The 14,343-nt window shown below is 39.4% G+C and overlaps 1 protein-coding gene across 13 annotated transcripts in view; it reads left to right on the plus strand.

Moving 5' to 3' along the window:
- The window catches only part of camk2d2 (calcium/calmodulin-dependent protein kinase (CaM kinase) II delta 2), a 37,001-nt gene that overhangs the window by 16,615 nt on the left and 6,043 nt on the right, over positions 1–14,343 (plus strand). For 4 of the 13 annotated variants that reach the window (XM_069168167.1, XM_069168171.1, XM_069168166.1 and 1 more), the window contains exons 3-16: positions 1,589–1,648; positions 2,671–2,725; positions 3,900–3,965; positions 4,590–4,662; positions 6,214–6,316; positions 6,486–6,569; positions 6,844–6,938; positions 7,856–7,978; positions 8,224–8,307; positions 8,572–8,614; positions 9,813–9,853; positions 11,635–11,694; positions 13,179–13,223; positions 13,640–13,688. In XM_069168167.1, the coding sequence (XP_069024268.1) occupies positions 1,589–1,648; positions 2,671–2,725; positions 3,900–3,965; positions 4,590–4,662; positions 6,214–6,316; positions 6,486–6,569; positions 6,844–6,938; positions 7,856–7,978; positions 8,224–8,307; positions 8,572–8,614; positions 9,813–9,853; positions 11,635–11,694; positions 13,179–13,223; positions 13,640–13,688 (981 nt within the window). The remainder of the gene's footprint in view (positions 1–1,588; positions 1,649–2,670; positions 2,726–3,899; positions 3,966–4,589; positions 4,663–6,213; positions 6,317–6,485; positions 6,570–6,843; positions 6,939–7,855; positions 7,979–8,223; positions 8,308–8,571; positions 8,615–9,812; positions 9,854–11,634; positions 11,695–13,178; positions 13,224–13,639; positions 13,689–14,343) is intronic. The other 9 variants (XM_069168173.1, XM_069168168.1, XM_069168172.1 and 6 more) reach the window with 3 other exon arrangements.

Genomic DNA, 14,343 nt, shown 5'->3' on the forward strand with positions numbered 1-14,343 from the left:
AGATAACAAAGGAGTGGCTTCGGGACAACTCTGTGAATGTCCTTGAGAGGCCCAGGCAGAGCCCAGACTTGAACCCGATTGAACATCTCTGGAGAGATCTGAAAATGGCTGTGCACTGATGCTCCCCATCCAACCTGATGGAGCTTCAGAGGTCCTGCAAAGAAGAATGGGAGAAACTGCCCAAAAATAGGTGTGCCAAGCTTATAGCATCATACTCAAAAAAACTTGAGGCTGTAATTGCTGCCAAATGTGCTTCAACAAAGTATTGAGCAAAGGCTGTGAATACTTATGTACGTGTTATATTTATGTTCTTTATTTTTAATAGATTTTCAAAAATTTTAAACAAACTTTTTTCACTTTGTCATTATGGGGTATTCTGTGTAGAATTTTGAGGAAAAAAAAATAATTTAATCCATTTTGGAAAAAGGCTGTAACATAACAAAACGTGGAAAAAGTGGAGCACTGTGGATACTTTCTTTTATTTTATTTTTTTAATTTTTTTTTATCGTATGACTGTTATATGATCATATTAGTTTACTGTCCAGATGAATACTGCCACACAAATTCAGTTTTTGCTTTAAACATGCAAAGGGATACTCTATGGTATGCATAACTTAAATCTAATCCACAGTGTATTTTTTTTTATTTGGGGATATTGATGTTGCCCTTTCTAGGTTCTTAAAGGAACAGTATGTAGGATTTAGTGGCATCTCTGTGAGGTTGCACCCTTCATTGCAACCAACTGAATACCCCTCCCCTCAACCCTCTCTTTCCAAGCTTGAAGGAGATCCTTCAGGCATTGTAAAAACAAGACAGGCTCTAGAAACTAGTGTTTAGAACTAGTGTTTAGTTTACCCTTTCTGGGATACTGTAGAAAACATGGACAACACAGCAGGCTTCATGGAACCTGCCCCCTGTGTAGATATGGGACTCATTCTTAAGTAATGAAAACACAATGAATCTTAGTTTCAGGTGATTATACACGAATGAAAACATAGATGAATACTATATTCCATTTGTGCCAATAGATTCCCCTGAATCTACACAGTGAGCCTTAAATGTATATTTTCATATACGTGAGCAAAGATGTTAATAGCAAGAAAAACCTCTTGATCCTCACATTTAATTTACGTTAAGCTTTTGAATATGTAAAATTCAATTTAATTGAGCTTATTTTATTCTCAGAGCAGCAAAGGGAACCTGCATGAGCTTACGTTTAGCTTGACTCCAGAGGTCAATATAAACTCACTGTGTCTGTTCACTGTTTGTTTGCTGCCTGCCTGTTTGTGGCACATCACCAAGCCCATATCAGGTCACATTATTTTTGTCAAGCATTTCAGTTCTGATAAGGAAATGAACAGGCTGACACAAAGCCAGCACACATACAGACAGACACAAACACACACTGACGCTGACAACAACGTCCAAACACTGCAATGTGTCCTCCACTCAGTTAAAACTTCACTTGCAGCCAACCTCACTTTAGATGATTTAGAGAGCCAATCATTGCAGGGAATAATGAAGAGTATTAAAATAACCCATCTCTGTTTTTGTCTCCATGTTTGTGTTTCCTCTACTTTTCTTTTAGATCATCAAAAGCTGGAGAGAGAGGCAAGGATTTGTCGTTTACTGAAGCACCCCAACATTGGTGAGCTGTGTGTCCTCAATCTCAAAATACGCACACGCAAAAACACACATGCTGATACACACAAAAACACACACACTTTGTTCAGGTCTCTTGTGATTTCTGCCATGGCTATTTATCTTCTAGACACAGTTATGAGGGAGAGAGAGAAACCAAATAGGTGTGTGTGTGTGTGTGTGCGTGCGTGCTCTCCCGGCTGAGTCATCACAAATACACAGGAGCCCTACACCTCTCTTATCCACTGACCCTTTACACTCTTTCCTCCTCACTGTACCTCTGATAGAAACCGTCTCTCCTCTTTTGTTTTCACATGTGCTTTCTTTTCTTCACTATAATTGTTTCAGATTTCTCAAATCATTTCTATTCAGTTTTCTGAGATAACTCCGCTCTTAAAAAGTTTGGGAACAACTATGACTGGAATTTTTGACTCCTTGGCTTTGAAATGTCATGAACTATAAAAGTAGAAACAAAAAGAAGAGGTATGATTAAGGTACCACAAAAAAAGTATTAGGACTCGCTCTCAATATCAGATTTTCACTGTACGATTATTGTGGCCAAAAGAATTCACGATAATGACAATAATGTACAAATCATTTACTCTTGTGTGAGTATGTGTGTGTTACAAGGATTATCATGGTGCTGTATTTAATAAATGCATGAGGCTACAGCCTATTTGACAAACTAATGTTAAAGAAGTTATACTATAGTCAGTCATATACAGTATGAAGATTATCAGAGACATATGAATTGTTGTTGTTCTCAAAGATTTTATTGAAAATACAGTCATTATTGATGGCGGCTTTGCTAAGAAACGTTTTAGAAATTCTCCATGGTTAGAATAACAACTCATTTTGCTGCCCGTGTATACAGTATCGCTAAGGCACAGCAGAACAACAGAGGATTTAAATAAGGAGTATTGACTTTAATATTTGAATATTGGCTGATTTCTCCTTTATTTATTTATTTTTCTTCTGTCCCTGTTTCCTTTTCCTTCCTGTGTTTGTGTTTCTCTTACATCTCTGCAGTAAGACTCCATGACAGCATATCAGAAGAGGGTTTCCACTATCTGGTGTTTGATCTGTGAGTAACAGACTCTCTCTGTCACACATGTCTTGTTTACCTTCCCTCCTATATTGTTCATTTATATCAAGTTTACACCATGTATAGAAATACCATGTATAGAAATAGTGGTATTTCCCATGAAAATGGATTTAGTTGCACCGGCTTTATGTAAATCAATCACTTTGTGTGTTAGGTCTTTCTCAGTTCTTAGTAACTAGTAGCTAGTTTGAAACCAGTGATTTACACTGGAAAACCTAAGTACTGCCTTGGCTAATTAAGACTTGAGTAATGTGTAAATAGATTTTTGGAAACATTTGTAGCACCATCCAATTAACATCAATCAACTATTTAAACAGGAAGTAGCATCATAGCTGCAACATAAAAACCAACAATAACAGTTTTCAGGGGCCAACTGATACATTAAATGTAACTGTTGTTATTTGTAAACGTAGATATTACTGGCACTTTGCCTCTACATTCTACATTCACAAAGAAATATGTTTCACAGTGAACCTAGCTGTGTGAATGTAGTTTGCAGGGAGATGTATATTTGAGGTAACCGAGCTGATGTTAATATGTCTGGTGTTATTAGGTGCTATTTTGTAATGTAATGTAATTTTAAATATATACGGTTCATGTCATCATTAAACTGCATTAAGAAATGCAAAGTCAGATTTGTCAAACATATTCCATATTAACTCTTCTACTGTTCAACTGTTAAACCTGGTTGTTACTGGCTGAAAATACAAAAAAAAATGTTTGTGTGGTGCGGCTGCCCATTTTAAGGCAGTGATGCATCAACCCCCTCGTGAAAATCATAAATAGATAAAGTTTGAAATCATGAAGAGCTGGTGCAATCAGCTTCTAACCCATCCCCTCTCCTGTGTGTGTGTGTGCATGGGCCAATACGAACCTTATTAACATATGTACACACATACACTAAACTCTCGCAAAGAAACAACTACTTTTACACCCTCTGTACATTTTTATAGAAACAAACATGTTCACTGCTTACAAGTAACTAGCTTAAGCTACATTTTCATATATGTATTCTAACTATACGGGATGTCTGTGAAAACATGCGGTATCTGTGTAGGATCGATTACATGTAAAGTACAATGAATGATTCTGTTTCAGTTTTGAATCAAGAGAGAATCATGTGCAAACTAATATTATTTCTGTCTCCCCGAAGGGTGACAGGCGGAGAGCTGTTCGAGGACATAGTAGCCAGGGAGTACTACAGTGAGGCTGATGCCAGGTAACACACACCCACACACACACTCACTGCTGAGCAAAGCAGCCATTATGCATCTCTGTCTGTAACTGGAGAGAACAAGTGTATGTGTGTATATACTGTACGTGCGTGTATATTTGTGTGGCTCACATATGGTTGTCTCAGAGGTGTGATACAGCTGCCTTGTATCTGAGGCTTCTCATAGAGTTATTTATAAAGGTGATTAATGACATAAAGCCTGCAGTATTAATCATACACAGCCTACCTTACACTGCCAGCTTTATACTGAAATACTGCCTCCCCAGAGAGAGACAGACAGAGAGAGAGAGAGAAAAGGGAGTGTGTGTGTGTAACTGTGTTTTCTTGTCATGAATGTTGTCTAGCTTTGGTGTTGCTATATAGTTTATTACATTAAATCTTGTGAAAAATGACTTGACATCATGTTACTCAATATCATATGTAAACCAAACAGAGAAGCCTAATGAGGAACAACTAAAATACATTGTAATGAAATTGTTTCTTCTTCTCTTATCCTCCATTATTTCCCCTCACTTCTTTTTCCTCTACGCTATCTTCCTGGCTCTTCTGTCTCTCCCTCCATTCGTTCCATCACAACCCTGCACTTGTTCATCCCTGTCCTGCCCTCAGCCACTGCATACAGCAGATCCTGGAGAGTGTCCATCACTGCCATGTTAATGGGATCGTTCACAGGGACCTGAAGGTTTGTATGACCACAGCCGTTGGTGCAACCCTTCTGGAAAAAACCCCAAGCCCCAGTGCTGACGGAAATCAACATTCAGAAAATACTGAGTCCATCCTTACCTTTGCATCATAGGTTTCACTTGTTTTATAGTTTGTTTGATGAAATAAATATGAAATTTGTTTTCTCATCTGAGAGGAAACATCATGCCATTATACAGATTCTTTGTCCCAGTCTCCCATTCTTCCTTGGAGAGGCGATAAAAGCTCTGGACAGCTAATAAAGCTGAGATGACCTTAACCTCAGCTTTAAAATTTGCTGCAATTTTGGTTTGCCGGAGTATGACTCAGACCTACCAAATTGCAGACACCTACCTCTCCTGCTTCTTTTCTTCTGTATTGTTATATCAACTGTTGTTGAGCTCATCAGTTATTCTTGGTTCAATACCCTTCCTGCCAATGTCCGGAATAAGGATCCTCTTCTAACACTATCCTGATGTTGCAGTGAGCATGCTAGTATTTTTGTGAGTGTGCAGTGGTGAAGCTCAGGAATGATCATCATTTGCATAATTATTTAAAAATGATGTTGAGATGTGGAAGATTTTTAAAGGTCATGAATATTCTAATGGTAGTCTGTATTCTCCGAGCTTCCCACCAGCATTTTGATGTAGAGGAAAGAAAGCTCTCTTGAATATGGCCAGAATAGCCCTGGGTATTTTATGATATTTCCAATCTGTTGACTTTATTAGGGGAGATGTCGTTTGCTGAAGAGATTTCCAGTTTTCATATGCTTAATAATCAGAGGATTTATTCACCATGATGTAAATCATTATGTAGATGTGTCCGGTTGTCAGTTAGTGTCTGTGTCCTGTTGAGTCATACGTCTGCCGTAAACTGGCTGCTCACAGGCAGTCTGTGTTTAGAGGCCCTAAATGTTACGAAATGTATTATTCATTAGAGCACACTGTCTAACTGGCCTTAGGTTAGCAGAGACCTTTCTGCACCTGTGTCCATGTGCGTGTGTGTTTGAGAGGGTGTGCATGTGTGCATGCTTTGGGCTTGCATATATTTATGACTGTGGTAAACTGTGTTTGTGCGCAGTGTGTTTGTCGTTTCACTTATATGGCTGAGTCACTTGATTTTACACCCACGTCTCCTGTTACACCACACCTTCCCCCTGTATCTTTCTCCCTGCAGTGTGCACTTTGTTCCCACTCATGGATTTTAACAGTGGTTTAGTGTTCATGTTGACGAGCGCGCATCATGTCTACTGCCAAGTCACTACCTCTGAATCCATGAGGCTCAGGGAGCAAGTCCACGGCTCCAGCTTGAAAAATGTCTGTGGTCACGTAGAGATTTGGTCCCATGCACATTTTTGTTTCTCTGTCATTTGTGTGGCAGAAAGGGCGTTGCTTCAGACACTGATTTAAGAGCAGTTTAGTGTCGTTAACCCCTAATGGTTTCGATTAGGATTTGGTTTGGCTAATCTGATTTTAGATCTGTGTCTGTGGGCAACTTGTTCCCAGAGCGTGTGACCTCTCACCTCTAACCTGTTTGACTCCGCCCCCCCCAGCCTGAGAACCTTCTATTGGCCAGTAAGCTGAAGGGGGCGGCGGTCAAGTTGGCTGACTTTGGGCTGGCTATCGAGGTACAGGGGGACCAGCAGGCATGGTTTGGTGAGTATTCATCCATTCATTTTTTTCTACCTCAAACAGTTGTTCAATCCAGCAGCCAATCAGTCAGTCGAACACTCATTTAGAAAGCCAGCAAACAGCCAAGTCACCTAATTGCCCACTCTCGCCTACCATTCCACGTCTCCTCCCTTCCTTCATATTACTCCTCCAGGTTTTGCCGGCACCCCAGGCTACTTGTCTCCAGAAGTTTTGAGGAAAGACCCGTATGGAAAACCAGTGGACATGTGGGCCTGTGGTAAAAAAATAATTCAAATCCTCTCACTTCAACTGTTTGAATCAATTTGATGCTGGACCTAAAATCTCAGTCTTTGGCCTTGTCTTACCTGGTCAGGTGTGTGAAGGAGAGTATTTTGTACCAAAACTGCAGTTTTGAGTGTTTTGTAAAGTCTTAACCCAGTAAACCTTATGTTGTTAGTGAATAATATCGGCTGTGTCAGTGTAAAGTGCTACTACATTGTAGTGGTATTTGCTGCGTACACATCTCAGCTTTGCATGTCACTTCCTTTCAGGTGTGATCTTGTACATCCTGTTGGTGGGTTACCCTCCCTTCTGGGATGAGGATCAACACCGTCTCTACCAACAAATCAAGGCTGGGGCCTACGATGTAAGTTTGCACACAGTGCACAGGACTGAAAAAGAAAATTAAGTTCAAACAGACAAAAAATGGGATGTAAATTGTTTCAATCACTGAGACCTTACAAAACACAATTGTGACCATGACTTAGGAATTCATATTAGTTATGGTAACGTTTGGAAATGTCTAATAGGATAAAATGATAAACTGACGACATCTTTTGTAGATTTTGTAGCTTCTGTGCGGCATCATCATTATGTGAAACACAGTCTGTGATGGCTTGAACTTTATGTTCAGAATCAACTTTATTGGCCAAATTCCTTAAAATTTTTTACACACATATGAGTCTTTAAACTGCATCTTGACTAGTTGGGGGAGGCATACAACTGCAAGGCTGTAATTCTAGTTGAACCTGGAGAGATGATTACAGATTTTTTTCCTCACTGATATGAAAATGGACCTCTAATTATATTGATCCCCATGACATATTGGAGAAAACAAATGTTAATCTCATCTGAAATAAATCAGTTCTTAAAAGTTTGAACAGAAACCTTTTTGTGTACAACCTTGCAGATGAAAAAAAATTAACTCTGTTTTAAATGTAAAACGGTGGAATAAGATGTATACATTACCTGAGTTGTTGGTCTTGCCTGCTAAATTCCTCCACCTGGGGTATCACCTTTTGAGAAATTAATGTTCAGATAAAATGTTTTAGTCCTCAAACACACATACAATCATGAATACACAGATTTACTCTATTTTTGGTTCTCTCTTTCCTTCAGAGAATGGCTGTTTTATTAATTTTCAGCCTGTTCACTAATGTTTTCACATGTCCTTCTTTCCTCCTCCTTTGCCTTACTACATAAGAGTATCCAAAAGGCTTTATATTGTCCTTTTTTAGCTGTGTCTCTGTAATAAGTGTTTGACACTTTCTTGTTTTTTGACAGTTCCCATCCCCAGAGTGGGACACTGTAACTCCTGAGGCCAAAGATCTGATTAACAAGATGCTCACCATCAACCCCAGTAAACGCATCACTGCCACAGAGGCCCTCAAACACCCCTGGATCTGCGTATGTGCCACAAACACACATACACACAAACAGAAATGCACAGGAACAGATTCAGACAAAAATACAGACCCACACATGGATATTGACAAACTACCATAGGTAACAGATTGCATAAATGCTACATTATCGAGCTTCCATGAACACACATAACCCCACACAGTTGCATTGCCCGCACCTGCACATCCATACATTCCTCCCACCCATTGTTTCCATTCCTGGCTAATCCTTTCATCTTCTTCCTACAGCAACGGTCTACTGTAGCTTCCATGATGCACAGGCAGGAGACTGTGGAGTGCCTGAAGAAATTCAATGCCAGGAGGAAACTCAAGGTGAGACTTCTGGCAATCCTTCACATTTCTATTTATACAGAACAATCCATCCAGTCATGTTTCTCTCCCCCTCTCTGTCTTTCTCACTCAATACTCCTCAGTTTAACTTCGAAATGATGACTTGTTCTCTAAAACTTTCACGTTGCCCTTTTGCTATGCTTCGCTTTTCTTGCTGCAACCTTATAATCAATCTTCCTTTCTTTCTCTTCCTTCTTTTCGGCCATCCTCATTTCCTTCTTCTTCCCTTCTTTTCCATAACTGCAGGGAGCCATATTGACCACTTTGCTGGTCACAAGAAACTTCTCAGGTATGTCTCTCTCAGCCTGGTGTCTATGGCCTGGTTCCCCAATTACATCTTATAAACTAGAAACAATTTTCTTGAAAATGCTGACAGTTGAAACTATTTTAATCTTTTAAAATTTAAGGTAGTTTGGATAAGGTGCTCTGTGAAAAGTGCATCTTCTATTTTTGAGGCACTACAAAGTGGGTAAATTTTTTTTAGTAAAAATAACCGCAAAAAAAATGAACAGAGGCTTTTGTCACATCTCTGGAATCGTTTCGATCAGTTTCTGTATAGACCAAAGTTGATCTTGGCACAAAGATGCCACTGGTAAACAGCGTCATCTCCTTTTATCTCTCTAGCTGTTGTTCTACCACTCTATCTCTATTTTGCACTTTGTCATGCTATTTTGCACGTATTTGGTTTGACCTATCTCTGATTTCTCTGGCTTTTACTAGCCCATGCTCTCTTTTCATTGTACAGTGAAATGCATTAGTGCATTTTTGTCTCTTTTTATTCATCATTTTCTTCCTTTTTCAATTTCTTTTCCTTTTTTTTGTTTGGATTGTGGTATCCATTTGAGGTAAGCTATTTGAAATGATAGGGAAATATGTTAGATTGGCCCCCAACTAATGGCCCCAATTGTGATGCTCAGGCTTTCTTGCTCTTTTAAAAAAAATAATCAATCACAGATGCATGAAGATAAAGTTTTTGGTATTTGAAAGAGCAATATTGAACTCCACAAATGCAAAAGCACTGATATAAATTTGGAATGAAATTTACACAAGGTTCCGCATTTTAGTATTTGTATTCTGTATACCATTAGAATAGAGAGAAGAGTGGTGGGGATTGTATGCGTGGGTGCTCGTGGTTAAATGCATGTGTTTTTGTGCAAATGTCAACTTAAGAATGTTGTGTGGGTCTGTTAAAGGCTTTAAGATCATCTTGTTCATTACTTGCTAAATATACAAACAATTAACCACCCACCCTTCAGCCCCTCACATGTGAGTTAGTATGTAGAAGGACAACAACCTTGTTTAAATGGCGATGTTATTTAGTCATTTGTTGCATTGCATTATGGACCTTGCAGTTGGATTTTGCAACTGGAGTTTGAAGATAAGCACAGTGGATTGATATGCTTGCTGCATGTTAGTGGAGCCTCAGGCTCAGGTACCTGTTTGTGTACTCACATGCTGAAGTGTCATCTCTTTCTATCCTTCTACAGCAGCCAAAAGTTTGCTGAACAAGAAGACAGACGGCGTTAAGGTGAGCTTCTTTGCACAACGAAGAAAATGCTTTGTTACTTGCATTATTTGGTTGAAACGTTTGGTGTCTGAGAAGCCTTTTTGATTATTATGTAGTTGTATTGTGCATTTTTAACATCATTATTCAGGGACAGTCACTCCAAGCTGTGGGAAATGGTTGTTATTTTCTTAGCTGGATGTCAGTTATTTTTTTGGCACAGCAGACCACATTGATTGTATTTGAGTTATATTACTAGTTTCATCATCCTCTTTTAAATTACTGGGCTCTTTAGTTTCTTATCCTGTCTGTATTTCCTGAATTTACCATGTTTCATATTTTCCATAATCATTACAGTAGGGCCCCTGTTGTGCTCTATCCTAGTTTCTTTGTGTGTTTGAGGCCCAATCTGAAGTCCAACACCTGATGCAGAGGCGCACACATGTGACAGTTTTGAGACATTGTTAGAAGTTTGTTGTGGCTATCTAATTCTGTGTGGCTGTTTTTTCATGAATGTGAGTGTTGATTTGAGATTGGACCTCTGCATACATGATTTGAATCAGTGTCACTGTGTTTGGGTCTTTCTCTTATATCACGCTACGAAATCCATTTCAGGGAGTTTATTCCTCAATGTCATCCCATCTAATTTAAAAATGACAATAAAAAAAACAACAACAAAAATGCAGGGTTTATAGTAAGAAATGAGGGGATACATCTGTGGTGGGAAGTTTTGGCTGTATAGTTGGTTTTGTGGAGATGGGAAAATCATATGAATCTACAAAATACCAGTGCAAAATTTCCTTCTGAATTTGTGTTACCAGACAAAACACATGATCGTGTGTAGATTTCCATAATTACATACATAGCCAGTTGTATTAATTTTGTGAAACTGACAAACTTACCCACATATTTCTATTAAGATTTATTTTGTTTTAGTCCTTGAGTAAAAGGTTGGACCTATGCATGCCTGCACTGCCACCAAAAGGTCATGATGAAAGTATTTGTTTCTGGACTACTTCAATGGATAAATAGTTTGGAAAGATCTACGTTGATGGGGCGCCTGTTTCAAAAGTGGTTGGCGAAATTTTGTTTTCTTAGATTTAAATATTTTATCTGACAGGAAGGGCGGTCAACAATACATTTAAACTGATATCTCCTGACCACCATGTCGTCACTAACAACCTCTTCTGTCTTCTCCCAAATGTAGTTTAGAATTCAATCCAAATGTGTTACCTTTTTAGATTTTAGGAACATAGATTCTCTTCAAATATTTCTGATATTTTTTCTCTACCCTCAGCTATTTCCTCAGCTTTCAACCTTCTTTACATCTTATAATACAGTTTCTCAATCTTGTTCCTGGGGACCCTCTGCTCCATGTTTTATATTTTTCAGTTCCCCAGCACATTCTATTCAAACGAATTGGTTGTTATCAGGCTTCTGCAGAACTTAATGACAACCCTAATGACTAGTAATAATTAGAATCAGGTGTGTTGGAGAGGGGAGACATTTTAAACATGTAGAGAAGTGGGACCCCAGGTCCACTTTTGAAAGGTACTGTTATAAAGTTTCCTTTGTAAGATACACAGCTTCCATAATTTGGTCTTGGTTAGTGACAATGTAACACTCAGTAACATCAGATCTTTGGGACACATGAGTTGGGATGATCACTCTGGAATGGATGGTAGCCTAGAAAGAGAGGGAGAGTTTGTGTGTGTGTGTGTGTGTGTGTGTGTGTGTGTGCGCGGCGCGAGAGTGTCTGAAAAGTGCATATGTGTGTCATGTTCCCTCTACACTGCCCCCTGCAGGTCAACAACAAAGCCAACACAGTGACCAGTCCTAAAGATACTGGCCCTGCCCCTGCACTGGTATACCCACACAGTCTCATCTACACCCACACCTTCATTCACAAAACATCTAAACCTTCCTACCTCACATCCCACGGTGGTGGAGGAGGTACAGGTTCACCCTTTCCACAAGGTCGGATAATTTTTTCTGATCTTAACCTTGCTCGATAGGATTTCAATTCTTTAGCAGCTGCGTGAGGATATTGAAAAAAAACAGTAACGTGGGGTGAAACGGATGTCTAGCTCAATGTTAGGCTATCCCTGAATGAAACAGTGTGTAAAAGCTTTTGTGACTACGCAGCATATCTTAGCTCCAGAATATTTGATACAGCTAACCATGAGAGATATTCATAATTCAGATTGATGCACTCATTCATTCATTCATCTGATTTAGCAGAGCATGCATGGGGTATTTAGAGCTTGGCTAGGTTAGATTTGCTGGATGTTACTGTTGGGTTAAAGCAAGAAGCCTTTACACACTCATGTTGGGATTGGGTGGTTCTAAAATTGTGGTTACGGCAACCTTTACCTCAACTCCCCTTACACTTCCTGTCTCTTTGCCCTCTTCATGAGCCACCTCCTCTCTTCTTTCTCTTTACACACTTATACCATGCATGAATTCCCTTCATGTCATTAAATGTACTTTACTTGTATCAGTTTTACCTATCAAGTAACCCCCTCTCCCTTCCCAACCTCCCCCCCCCAACAACAAATAAACAAAACCAAAAGTGTACATATGTATTATTTAGGCTTTGTAGCTGACATGGTCTGTCTGTGCATGGCTGTGAGGACTGTGAGGATTCTGGCTCCTTGGCCGTTGCTGATTGGCTTGTGCATGGTGTCTGCTGACTGGCTGTCGACGTCAGGCCACATGACGGCTGCTCTGCATGATGTCAAAGGCTTTCTGTCTCCCCATTTGCTGTCAAGTTGATTACGCATGAACACAGGCGCATGACATCTGTCTCCTTCTCTCTCTATCCTCCTTTCACTCTCCATCATCCTGCACACACACACACACACACACACACACACACACACACACACACACACACACACACATATATGAGAGGCTGCTTATGTTATAATCTAGCGTAATCTGGGTGAGTGATTAGAAGGACTGAGCTGGTCATCAGGATCGATTCCACAAAAGCCCAGACATCTGATTACCAAGGCAGGACACTGGTGAGGGCTGATGAGAGAAGATCAGACACACACACACACACAAAAAATCAACAATACCTTTCAGGCAGAGAGATAAAAGCACAAAGAATGAAAAACAAATAGACACTGGCAGTTGAAGAAGGCTTTATTTTTTGGTGTTGTGACAGACAGACAGATAGACAGATAGATAGGTAAAAATCAGATCAACAAAAGTGGTTAAACCACTTTTTAACCTTCAAATTTTGAAAATAAACACAAACACATCTTTCACAGTGTCTGTGCCTTCATGCTTTAAAAGAAAAAAAAGTTTTTCCTACAAGTTCTGTCATTTGTTCTCGTTGTAGGAACCACAGACAACCGTGATCCACAACCCTGTGGATGGAAACAAGGTACAACAACAAAACCACCCTTTTCCCTGGTTGTTGCACGTACTATCAAAACTGTTTGCTCCAGGCAGTTTCACTCTTTATAATAGTTAACAGCAATACTGTCCCCCTCTAGGAACTGGAGCAGTCCCCACTGTATGCTGTTTTTTTACATTTATTTTTCATGAATTGTTTATAAATGATGTTTATCCTACTGACCTCAGGGTTTAAGGGTTTACCCTGACCCTATACTTGCAACACCTCTGGTTTAAGCCCAGCCGAGGACCTTGTTGCATCTCATTCCTCCCTCCTCTTATTTCCTTACGGCTATATTGGACAATAAAGGCACAACATTTTATAAGAAATATACAGTAAATTATACTGTATTATTATAGATGCATGCATTACATGTACACAAGCTGTATGCCATTCTTTTTCAGGAGTCCATTGAGAGTGCCAACACCACCATTGAGGACGAAGATGTAAAAGGTAGGAAACACATGTATTTTTTTGGTCTGTGTTTCTTAGTTACAGCTCTCACCTACACTGAATGGTTACAACAGTCAGTCCTCATCATTGACAACCAAACTGATAATTCCTCTGTATTTTTTGTTCTTATTCTGTTTTGCAATTCAGTTAATACCAAGTTAACTACTACTACTTTTTTATGCATATCATTTTATGTTTTCAGTATTATTAAATCTTTACCCTTTCTACTTTTTTTCTTCCCTTTCTTGTGTTTTGTTGAGAATATAATTTTTTTTCCTAACTCCTATCCTGCCATAAAATTTTTGTCTTTGTTACAACCCCCACCCAACACGCACACTTGACACCCAATCACACACCTATCCATGCCACCTATGTCAGCCCTTTGTCTGGGCAGCTTAGTGAACAGTATGTTGAGTTCTAAGAGCCGTTCCTCACAGATGTCTGACTCAAGACAGACTCCCACCACCTCCATTCAGAGTAAGTTCCTCCAATATGGGGGAGATGCCCTGTTTTGTTTTCCTCATGTTACCCAGTCATCACTATAGGATAGTGATCTCTGGGTAAAGTGCCTCAAATTCCACACTCCTAATGTTCAGATCATTTCCTTGGCTTTGACAAATCATCTGTGGTTTGAGATTGTTGCTCCCTGTACTAC

This window comes from Embiotoca jacksoni, unplaced genomic scaffold, assembly GCF_022577435.1.
Source record: "Embiotoca jacksoni isolate LCO1_2020_lvr unplaced genomic scaffold, fEmbJac1.0.p SCAF_4, whole genome shotgun sequence".
NCBI classification, from domain to species: domain Eukaryota; kingdom Metazoa; phylum Chordata; class Actinopteri; family Embiotocidae; genus Embiotoca; species Embiotoca jacksoni.